At 41.5% G+C, this 11,754-nt stretch overlaps 1 protein-coding gene across 1 annotated transcript; it reads right to left on the bottom strand.

Moving 5' to 3' along the window:
- Nucleotides 1–1,771: 1,771 nt before the first annotated feature.
- On the bottom strand, nt 1,772–11,273 carry LOC128615751 (uncharacterized). The gene is made up of 6 exons (XM_053638070.1): nt 10,821–11,273; nt 7,828–8,381; nt 6,496–6,844; nt 5,794–5,871; nt 3,206–3,864; nt 1,772–3,076 (listed from the first exon to the last, which is right to left on the bottom strand). The coding sequence occupies exons 1-6, from the start codon at nt 10,837–10,839 to the stop codon at nt 2,270–2,272; spliced, it is 2,466 nt and encodes an 821-aa protein (XP_053494045.1). The 5' UTR covers nt 10,840–11,273; the 3' UTR covers nt 1,772–2,269.
- Between the last annotated feature and the right edge of the window lie 481 nt (nt 11,274–11,754).

Here is an 11,754-nt window from a genome sequence, read left to right on the forward strand (position 1 = left end):
AATAAGATATTCTTGAAGGTCTCTAGTCAGTTGATGTCCAGGGGGCATACTTCCTGTAGTGGGACTAGCAAGAACAGAGGCCACACTTCCTTCACTGGGAATGAAGAGGACACACCTCCTTCATTGTGGTAGATGGGTACAGAGGCCACACCTCCTTCACTGAGGTAGATGGGTACAGAGGCCACACCTCCTTCACTGAGGTAGATGGGTACAGAGGCCACATTTCCTTCACTGAGGCAGATGGGTACAGAGGCCACACCTCCTTCACTAGGACTGACAGGCACAGTGAGGCGTCAAGAGAGTACATAATGTCAAAATTTGATAAAGTTACTATTCGGAACAATAAAACTGACCAAATTCTGTAATGCAGCCTACTCATGAACGAGATTATACACATAATTTAGAGACTGAATCAAGATAGAAAATATAGGTGCATTCCAAATAGCATACTTATGCACTATTCTACGCCATTTTGTAGTATAAATAGGGTGAGTGGTGAACACGTTAACACGCTCGCCTCACACCTCCAGGGTCAGGGGTTCGATTCCCACCACGGCCCTTTGTGTGTGGACTTTGCATGTTCTCCCCATGCTGCGGGGGTTTCCTCCAGTTGTGCCCTGCGATGGATTGGATGCTCCCTGGGATAGGCTCCAGGTTCCCCGTGACCCTGAAAAGGAGTAAGCGGTATAGAAGATGGATGGATGGTGTGTTCACACTGAAACTTTCAGCAAAAAGAAGTGCACTTCAATAATGCACTTATTCAACCGAAAAAAAAAACCCACAGTGTGGAATGTTGGACACTTCATGCACTCAACAGTTGAAGCTTTGCTTACGTAGCAGAAGAGGGGAGGGGCTGTCAGGCACTGATGCTCAAGCTCAATTTCCTCAGAATCAAAAAAGGTCACGTTGGACTTTGACAAACAGTAAAATGAAGAAATTCATTTTCGTTGCATCTGGATATTCTGCTAAAGCTAGGGGCATCACGTTATGCGCATCGACTGGGAAACCGCTTATACTGTACTTCCAGTTAGTAAAAATTTGAGACAATTTGATACTACCCTTCTAAAATTGATGCACTAGATGGTAGAGTACATAGTTTAAGTGCAGAGTATATAGTACGTCATTAGGGACACAACTAATGCCCTCATAATTCAGATCAGGCAGGCCTAATAATACTAGTAATATCTAGTGGGCATACTTCCTTCACTGGACTGGAAAGTACAGACTATACCTCCTTTGCTGGGACTGACGAGCACAGAGGCCACACCCTCTACACTGGGACTGACAGGTACAGAGAAGCATCGAGAGAGAGTGAGAGAGCGCACACAATGTGAAAAACTCATTTGATAAAGTTACTATTCTGAATAATAAACCAATAATATGTTAGAAATTACTACTGCTTTCACAATTGCATCTCAATTTACCAAATACTGAAACCTAATCTACCCCTGCACTAGATTACACAATTAATTGAGAGTCTGAATCAAGATAAAACTGCAACTCAGCTCAAAAAATTGAGGAACTCTTCTTGTTTTGGAATAAAACAAAAGTGAGAACCATGTCAGTAAATTTAAACAAATTTTCCGTATCTGGCAACACAAAACAAGGAAGAACGTCTCTCGTTTCTTATTTAGAAATATAATTTCATGAAATCAAGAAGTTTGGTTTTGTCAATTTGCAGTGATGTGGTTTCGGGTAGTCTCACCACCCTCAACATCGAAACCATGATCAGTATTTCTCATACAAAAGACACTTTACACCAGAGGTCTCTAGTTTTATTTTATTTTTTAAACGGCTACAGGTGTGGCTACAGGCATCATTCCAGCAAAAATGTATTTAAAGACCAGAATTATAAGATAGCAGACCAACTTTACATTAGTGGTGAATCACGAACTGTTCAGCTGAGATAAAAAACCTTCAATTAATAGCAGAATTTTGGTAAGAAATATCCTTTCTGACATGGTACAACTAAGTACTGAGATTCAGAATTACATGTTTTTACTGTTCAACTTCTTTATGCTTGCTTTTTCACTGTGTATCATTGCAAATAGTCCATCTGGTGCTTTCACTTTGTCAGTGAAACACTCAGTCGAACAAACGGCTAAAATGACTAAAGTCTATGTGTAGTACAAAAAGAAGCTGTTATAATGTTGGAGTATATAGCTGTTTTATTGCTAACTCATATTAATCAAGAACAGCTTTAGCATTAAATTATAGATTGTAGAGACTATGAGCATTATTGCATTAGTAATTTGTCCATTATTATCCATCAGTCTGTTTTGGGTTTGTTGTATTTTCGTCTTCCGTACTCTGCGGCTACAGATCCTGCTGTAGCCCCAACAGCACCCCCTACAGGTCCTCCAACGTACAGCCCAAGCACACCTCCGAGCACTGCTCCTCCAGCCACCAGCTTAGGCACTTGCTTGGCACCTTCGCCCACCTTCTGCCCAACAAATCGAAGGACAGAGCCGAGCACAGAGGTGACCGACGAGGCCGCGGATTCCACCGGTTTTGCATTAATCTCTTCTTGCTCAACTTCCTCTTCCTCTCTCAGAGAATGCAGAGTAGCTGAGAGGGCTCGATCCACATCGTCCTCTACTCCTCTGCCTCTCCGCAACTGCGTCGTCCTTTCTCTGCCAAACTCCTCCTGTCCCTGGTAGCTGTAATGGCTTCCGCTGTTCTCCTTCACCACCTGCTCCACCTTCTCCAGCAGTTCCTCTATGTTCCCTTCATTCCTTCCTTGCTTCAGCACATGGTAGCGGTCACCACACTTCTCCACCAACTCTAGCAACTCAGGCCGCTTGGCTGCGATGTATTCCTCCACATTTCCGTCTTTCAGCATATCCGAGTGTGTAAAGAGGACCAGGGTATGACGCAGGATGGCATGGGGGCCAAATGAATTCCTTATAGAGCCCAGGTCATGCAAGTGTGAGCGGCCAGGCAGGGTTACAGGAACACACAGTAGAAAGGCGTGAGGGCCTGGGGCACACAGATCCATACAGGAGGAGAGATGTGTTGCCAGCTTCTCTGGGGGACAGCCTGGCCAGAACCAGTCTGGAGTGTCAACCACTGTCACCTGAGACAACAACACATATAATCATTACTAACTTCTCCTAGTAACCAATCATTCACACTATGAAAGACAGAGCAAATTGGAATATGTGCTTTAAGGCTGTAAATGTAATAAGAAGCAGATAATACTGACTTGTTTCTGTCCAATCACAGCTGTTCCTTTCACACATGACTGTGTGGTGGCACCAGTGGCATCATCTCCACGCAGCTTAAACTCATCTCGGCCCAGAATGACGTTTCCAGCTGCACTCTTCCCAGCCCCAGTCCGACCCAGCAGGACCAGCTTCAGTTCATCTGAGGAACCACTGGAGAAGGAAGAATATGAGGCAGTGGTGGAGCGAGAGGATAAAGCAGTGGAGGAGGATGAGAAGGAGGCATTGGTGCTGGGAGAAGAAGAGGAGAAGGCAGTGGAGGAGGACAAGTAGGAGGCTTTGGTGCTGGGAGAAGAAAAGGAGGAGTCATTGGTGCTGGGAGAGGAAGAGGAGTAGGCTTTGGTGCTGGGAGAGGAAGAGAAGGAGGCTTTGGTGCTGGGAGAAGAAGAGGGGAAAACATTGGATGATGAGAAGGCATCAGAAGATGAAGAGAAGGAAGCCTTGGTAGGGGAAGAGGAGATGGCAGTGGAGGAGTAAGAGGACAAGGCATTAGAAGAGGGGGAGGAAGTGGAAAAGGCAGTTGAAGACAATGAGGAGAAGGTCGCAGAGGAGGGAGAGTAGGAGGTAATGGCATCTGTTCGTGATGGGCTGGAAGGTGAAGCAGAGCTGGTGTCACCCATGGTGCTGATGTGGTAATGGACTAAGAAAAGAGAATGAGGAGAAATTTCCATGCATTACAAACATTTTAAAAGTTCTTTCAGGCTAATGTTTCCTGGCTGGGTGGGTATACACATGCCATGACACAACTTTAATCAACATCTAGAAGACAAAAGTTGCACAATTGCAAAATCAGGTTTGTTCTGATTGTTCAGGTGGAAGGTTGATTCATTTTCTATAATAGCAGCTCAGCCTGTAGTTCTAGCTGTAAGGGTTATATTAATGATCTCATTCTAACACCTTATTGTTTCTATAGTAACAACTTAAATAGGGAGTTGTATGACTGATGCTCCACATAAATAGAGTTAAAAAAAAAAAGTGTAATATCACTGACAAGTTTTTTGTAAGGAGGCATTTAGTTAACATTTTTGGAAGGAGTCTCCAGTATCAGCACTTTGTAACAGTCAAAGGAAAAGCTGTAACTTTACATTTTCTGAGACAGCAAAGACTTCAGGACAGAAGGCTTTATCCTTTCTGGTTTCTCTGTAACATGATAGGCTGAATATATTTTATGGACGTAACTTCAACATAATAAAGTAAGGTTATAACGTAAGTGATGAAGAGAACAAACTTGTTTCATTGAGGTTTTATTCCTTACACATTATAGACAACTGAGATAAACATTCAGTCAACACATGTTGTTGACGTAAATGTTATGACACTAGACTGTCCTACAGAGTTAAAACGTCACGATCTCTGACTTTTTAGCTCAGTGTTGTCCTGATATAATAAGTCCATACAGGATTTTGAGGAGTGATCGATTTTACTGCGGCTTCTTAAAAAAAAAATTGCGGCACAATTTGCTGAGTTTTTTGCGCTTTTTTTTGTGGAAAACTACTTGAATTGGCGAAACTGCAGTTGTACAAAATAGTCTTTCACAATGATATTTGTTGGTAAATGAGAACTTTTAGCTGTATTCGTGTTGTGATGATGTCACATGATGGGTCTTGGTAATTGTTAAAAAAAAAAATAAAAAAAAAAAAGGCAAGCTCCTCGGAATAGTGTGAAGTTTGCTTGGATTTGCGTTCATTTCTGCGATTGCAAAATCACGACATCCTGGATGGACTGAATGTCAAACGTCAAAACCAAACCAAACTCACGCTACAGGTGGGTCCATAAAGTCAGCACCGCTCATGATTAAAAAAAAAATCTAATAAAATGTATTGTTTCTGCTGAATTTGTGTTGGTATACCATTTCTGAGAAGTGAAAAGCTTTATTATTAGTTACTGTCCAATCTCCTCCAAAACAGTCTGGATATATTTATCATGTAGACAGGGCAGAAAAAATAAACAGTAGGCTGTTTTGGGCGGTTGTGGTTCAGTTGGTAGAGCGGGTTGTCCACTAATCGTAGGGTTGGCGGTTTGATTCCCGGCCCACATGGCTCCACATGCCGAAGTGTCTTTGGGCAAGACACTGAACCCCAAGTTGCTCCCGATGGCAAGTTAGCGCCTTGCATGACAGCTCTGCTACCACTGGTGTGTGTGTGTGTGTGTGTGTGTGTGTGTGTGTGTGTGTGTGAATGAGTCACAGTGTAAAGCGCTTTGTAGAACCGCTAAGGTTAAAAAAGCGCTATATAAGTACAGACCATTTACCATTTACTATGTTTTTCGATGCAGTTTAAACTTTGACAGTGTGTTGACATCACTGGCTATTAAAATTTAACGCTTCTCAAAAAAAAATATTTAAAAAGAATTTTAAGGCACGAGTTCATAGAAATAAAAATAAAAAAATTTGCTGACTTAATTAAAAAGTCAATCACATGCTGCGTGTTTTACATGTTGATGACCAAAATATTCAACTAAAGATATACTAAAGATGACCAAAATATTAAAAAGACGCTTTCACCAGAAGACTATGATTAAAAACACAGTTAACATCAACAGGAAAAGTAGGTTCTGTCGGGTGACTCACTGCTGTTAATGAAGTTGTGGCTGTTCTGGTTTCTGACTGGTTGTTCTGTCTCGGACAGCTGACTGAGAATGGCGCCCTCTGGTGGTGAGATGAAATAGTCAAGCATGAAGTCAAGCATAAAGCAAGGTCAGAATATAAAACACATCTGGTACTATAACAAAAACAAAAATAAATTCCAGTTGTATCCATTGGAACTTTCTGAGATCTGAACTAGTCTATTGTGCATGGATTTTGTTTCCTTTTGTTTGTTTGTTTGTTTGTTTTATTTAGCTCAACAGTACTACGGAAAACTCCGGAGATTAAGCAACTGCAGTGGAATTACATTAAGTCATTCATGTCACCACTAAATGGAAAGCTTACTGCAGATATTATGTATTTTTAAAATCTGTACGAGTAAAAAAATGACTTTACGTAATGAATCATGTGTTCATAAACTTACTGGACATATTAATCATACTGTATGTAGGCTCTCCTAAGCATTTGTATGTGTATGGATGGATAGGTAGCTATTAATGTGTGGCGAGATGCGTGTTCTATGTAATAATGGTGGTCTGGGGGAGATAAGGAGGTCGGGGTTAGAGTAGCATGGGGATGAAATTTGGGTTGCGATTGATCTTAATTTACCAACAAAAAAACAACTTAAATCTGGTCAATGAAATGAAACGTCTATGATTTAAAAGAAAAAACAGTGAGATGTGGCACCTTTACTCAGTTTGAAACTGGATTGCTTCTGATTGAGTCCCAAAGGCGGGGCTTCATACGGCGACTGAGAGTGAAGCCCATTGGCCAGCCGCTCCGATACCACCCTCCCTGTCGTCGGTCCCATGCTCCTAACTCTGATTTTGCCTCTCCTCCGTGACTCCTCCGATGTCTCATCATTGCTCCATATTGTCTGGGTCAGCGTGCTGTGATCTGATTGCACCAGCTCCTCCTCCCGCAGGCTGTACCTCCTCTGGAGCTCACGCTCCTTCTCATACAGTTGGTCCTCGACTTCTCTCTGCATGGGTGTCGGCAGGTAACAGCCGCCGGTGCTCTCGGTCAGCTGCTCCACCTGGCAGGGAAAGTCGTTTAAGTGAGTTCCACACATTCCAGACAATGAAGACCTGCTCATTCCTCTAATGAGTCATTTCCATAGAGTTGTGAGGAGAGCTTCGTTTAGCGATTAATGAGATGGTAAAACTCAGTCTGCTCTTGAATTACACCATATGGTTTCGCCATATGATGTACGAAAGCAACATTTTACACAAGATAATGCTATTCTGAAAACGATTCAGTTTTAATCTGGAAAAAAATAAATAAATAAAATAGTGTGAGCTTTGGCCATGTTTCTAAAGAAAAACTGACAGGTACAGCCAGTAAATGTTTCCCAACTGCGTTTTAGCACAGGGTTTGGTTCTTTGGGTGGAACATTCGAGAATAAAAATGAGCTCTAATTACTCTGAAAAAAAATAACGTTGCATATTTGAATAATTGGTCACATAAGGAATCAAACACAAGAGTGCTAGTTGGAGTGCAGTGGAGTCACTGTTACCACCTTAGAACAGCACACCCCACAACGTTTTATTCATCTTATACCACAGCAATTTTGCAACTATTATAAATTATTATGAATTTTGAAAATGGCACACTGTACAGTTTATCCTTTTATACTTGCATTTCATTTTTCAAGGAACATCCAGGAAATTGCTGTCGTCACTTAGAAGATATTAACACTCATTCCCACACTATCCTCTCTTTAAAAAAAACCAAACAAAAAAAAAAAACATTGACACTGGAGACTTCTTCCAAAAATGCTAAATAGACCCCTCTTCACAGAAAACTTCATATTAGCATATCAGCTACTACACGTGTTACTATAGAAACCATAACATATTAGCGCGAGTGCATTAAAATAAACTTTGCAGTTGGAACTACTTTCTGTTCTGCTGTTATAGGAAATTAATCAACACCACCTAACTAATCAGAATCTGTCCTTCAACAGTGTTTGAGTATAATCCGGGTTAGATTTATGAAAAAAAGTTTGAAAAAGCTCACCTTCTCCAGCAATGATCTGACCTGCTGTCTGTCCTCTGGTCTGCGGTTATTGATCACATGCAAGCGTCCTCCGCACTCATTCACCATTTGACCGAGTCTAGGCTCATCCTGCCTCATGTACCGTTCGTGGTCTCGGCCTATCAGATAATCTCCACATGTGAGCAGCACCAGGGAGTGTTCCAGTGCGCCCCTGCCAAACACACGCTCCAGCTCAGCGGGAATTTGGTTATCCATCTCAGTGACCTGTCCAACGGGTACCAGGATGAGGAAGGCGTGTGGCCCTGGTGCCACCAGGCTGAGAGCCCTCTCTGTCTCTCTCTGCACGCTGACGTCAACGTGCTTGCCTTTCCAGTACCAGCGTGGCGTCTCAACCACTCTGAGGTGCCGTCCCTCTGACACTCCACGCCGAACCTCACTCAGCCGTGATGGTATAAGGGTGCTGATGCTCGAGCTGTCATTCAGCAGCGTGTCAGCTGTCAGGGTCTTCCCACAGCCAATGCTGCCAACCAGGATTAAGCGCAACTCTGGAATGTTGGAAGGGCCACCAGATGAGTCTAGAATAGAGAGCGTGAGAGAGTGAGACATCTTCCCAAACAAATGTGGTGTCCAGGGTTTGCTTCTCTAGTTTTGCACTGGAGCCATCATTTTTTTAACTTCACCATTTGGTGTTATTCCAGTTAAAGCTCAGGGGCCTCAGCCACAGTATAAAACGACATATACAGTGAGTTTCCGTGGATTTGTAAAAGTGACTTCTAAATCAGGAGTTATAAAACCTGAAACAAACATGAAAATATTCTTACACATAGCCAAGCTGAAGAGTGTGTGAATGACGAGAATGGCGTGTACATTTTATCCGTTTATAGTAACATTTCATGTTGTGGAACGTCCACGAAACAGGTTCCTGTTATCACTGATGTGATCGCAACATTAAACAGCAGTTTGCTCACGTTCTTGTTCAACTAATAAGGTAGACCTGTCATGTTACTGACTTCCTCCATCGTTACTTAGAAGACTTTCTTAGAAGTCACAAAGCACTAAAACTGGAGACTCCTTCCGAAAATAATACATGCATCTCCTTACAGAAAGCTTTTCATTTGTTAAACAGCAAAAACATTTTTTTTTTCATTTGTATATTATGGAGTGTTGGTCCATGTGAATGTGCTGCCACAGTACTATAGAACCAATAATGATAAAGATACCAGAATGAGCATATTAATATAAAATTGTGATTTGGATTACAGCTGGCATTACTGTTACATTTATTCATTTAGCAGACGCTTTTATCCAAAGCGACTAACAAATGAGGAAATACAAGCAAAGCGATATATCAAGCAGAGAACAATACAAGTAGTGCTAGAATATAAGAGCTTTAATTAAGTTCTAGAGAAGCAAAGTGTGCAGAGTCGAGGTGTAAGAGCCAGAGTAAGGTGGGGGTTTTTTTGGGGGTCAGTTACGTGTTCACAGAAGAGGTGGGTCTTTAGTTGTTTTTTGAAGACAGTGACAGATTCTGCGGTCCAGATTGAGATTGGAAGTTCATTCCACCACTGAGGAACAGTTAGTGTGATGGTTCTTGAAAGGGACCTTGAGCCACGCTGAGTAGGTACTACTAAGCGTCGGTCGTTAATCGATCGCAGATTGCGTGAGGGAACGTAAACCTCAAGGAGAGTGTTGAGGTAGGGGGGTGCTGTTCCAGACAAGGTCTTATACGTGAGCATCAAGGCCTTGAATTTGATACGGGCGGCTACAGGAAGCCAGTGGAGGGAGATGAAGGGGGCTGTGACATGGGTTCTTTTGCGCTGGTTGAAGAACTGTTATTGCTGTTGTTGTAGGAAATTTACCAAAACGCAAATTCATTCAATTATTATTACTATAGTCAAATATCAAGAAGATTTATTATACAAAAATATTCAGTAGAACAGATAAGCGTAATCCTGCTGAGGAAGTATTTTCCACGCTAACGTATACACCTAATCATCTGTATACTGTATACGAGCTTATTAGAATAATAGGGTTGCAACTAAACTCAGTCCTAATGACAGCTACGCAGTCTGAGAACCTCCAACCTCATGCTTCAGTAATCTTGTGATTTACATTCTTGATGAAAGCAGATTCCCTTCATTCTTATTCCTCTCAATGAATGACTAATGCTGCACGACTCATGTGAGGTTCACACTGGTGTGTTTGTATCTTCAGGTCTGGGTGTGTGTCTTTTTTTTTTTTAAGGCATGCAAAAACTTCATTCTCCATCTCCTGCTCTTACACAAACACACACTCCCATATTAAACACCCAGACCAGCTTGTTTAACAGCATTCAGCAAAGTTGAGACACACACACACTGACATGAACAACCGTTACGCATTACTCTTTTTCACCGGAATGAACTTACCTACCTGAAGTTCAAAGCATCGCGTTATCTCATCTAATTCCTTCAGAAATGTTGATGAGGTGTTCATACGCACCAGGCGACATTACTAATAGAACTTCTGAGAATAAAGTTCGGAAGATTTACTGGAAGTAACTGAAACGGTTCGGACTCGTATCAAATACTTAAACGTTTCATTCAAATATAGACTGCAGGCCCAAATACACTAACATCCTTGCACTGAATCATGAACTCATATTCCCATCTATACGTGTGTGTGTGTGGTATTTCTTTATATACTCTAACAGTTTATTCATTCTTCAACCATACTGCTATTTTCATATCGTTTGCATTCAAATTGCATAAATTAATGTCACAGAAGGTTTGTAATCGTTTGAAACAAAAGTAAACCGTTAAAATGTTCTGATTTGTCTGTGATAATTATAACATTTTTAGTCATTATTGTGAAAAGACTTGATTAATGAACTAAGACTTATTACAGTCCATTTGTTTATATAACTGTTACAGGTATTTGGTAACATATTAGTCAGTAACGAACCCATTTTTAATGAATTTAACACATACCGAGACAGTCATCTAAATGAGTATAAATGGCTTAACTCAGCTTACCTCGACTAAGCGTATCCATGTTTCGTGAACCTCAGCAGCCAGTATCTCTAATTTCCACAAGAGTCTGTCTGTCTTTTTTGGATGGAGCAGCAGTGTTAATCCTCCACCAGTCTCGTATCCTGCGTCTCTCTTATTAACCTCTCGGAAGGAACTCCAGGTTTATCCCCTCCCACCTGTATTCTCTCTCCTATCAAACACACAGACACACACACTGTCACAGAACTGGATCCACAACAATTATTGTTCATCAGCTTCCACACATTCTGCGTGTGGGTGGAGGTGAGACTGCTATCTGCCACCTGTGTGAATCACGTTCCTGCAGATACCCGGGTTACGCCCGACCGAACCTGCGACACATCCAAGCACAAGACAGCATTCAGATCAGTTTAGAACATACCATTAGGCTCTTGTTAATGGAAAAGTTGCATATAGCATTACCTTATATGGACCTACGAACAAGCTGCAGACATGCCTTATTCATTTTTGTTCATTATAGCACAGCGCTGTTAAATCCTCGATTCTGATTGGTCAGAAGGTGTTCTTTCGTTTTCTATAACAGCAGCTCTGATCTTGCATTGCCAACTGTAAGGTTTATATTAATGCGCTGACTAACACGGTATATTATTGTTTCTATAGTAACAACTTACACGGGGACTTGACTGGCAGATATACTTCACATAAATAGATTTATAAAATGCATGTTTTCTATGAGGAGACTTTTATTGACACAGGAATGTATTAAGCAAGAGGGCTTTGAGGTTTCTCAGTAACATGACCAAATGCATTTTTTTTTGTCTTGTTAACATCAAGAGAGAGAAAAGGAGAGGCTGGTGAGCCTGCTATAACTCAAGCGATAACAGGAAGTCATTTGTTTTAGTGGACATTCCACAACATTAAAGGTAACTATAAATGGGTTTAAAAAAAATAAAAGTAA

The sequence above is a fragment of the Ictalurus furcatus genome, chromosome 12 (genome assembly GCF_023375685.1).
Source record: "Ictalurus furcatus strain D&B chromosome 12, Billie_1.0, whole genome shotgun sequence".
NCBI lineage: Eukaryota > Metazoa > Chordata > Actinopteri > Siluriformes > Ictaluridae > Ictalurus > Ictalurus furcatus.

Bases quoted from the DNA above. Each gene is read 5' to 3' on its own strand.
- LOC128615751 (XM_053638070.1), bottom strand. The intron at 5,872-6,495 runs GTGCCACATCTC...TCTCACCACCAG, and splicing joins CAGTTTCAAACTGAGTAAAG to AGGGCGCCATTCTCAGTCAG. The intron at 3,865-5,793 runs GTGAGTCACCCG...CTCTTTTCTTAG, and splicing joins CCACAACTTCATTAACAGCA to TCCATTACCACATCAGCACC.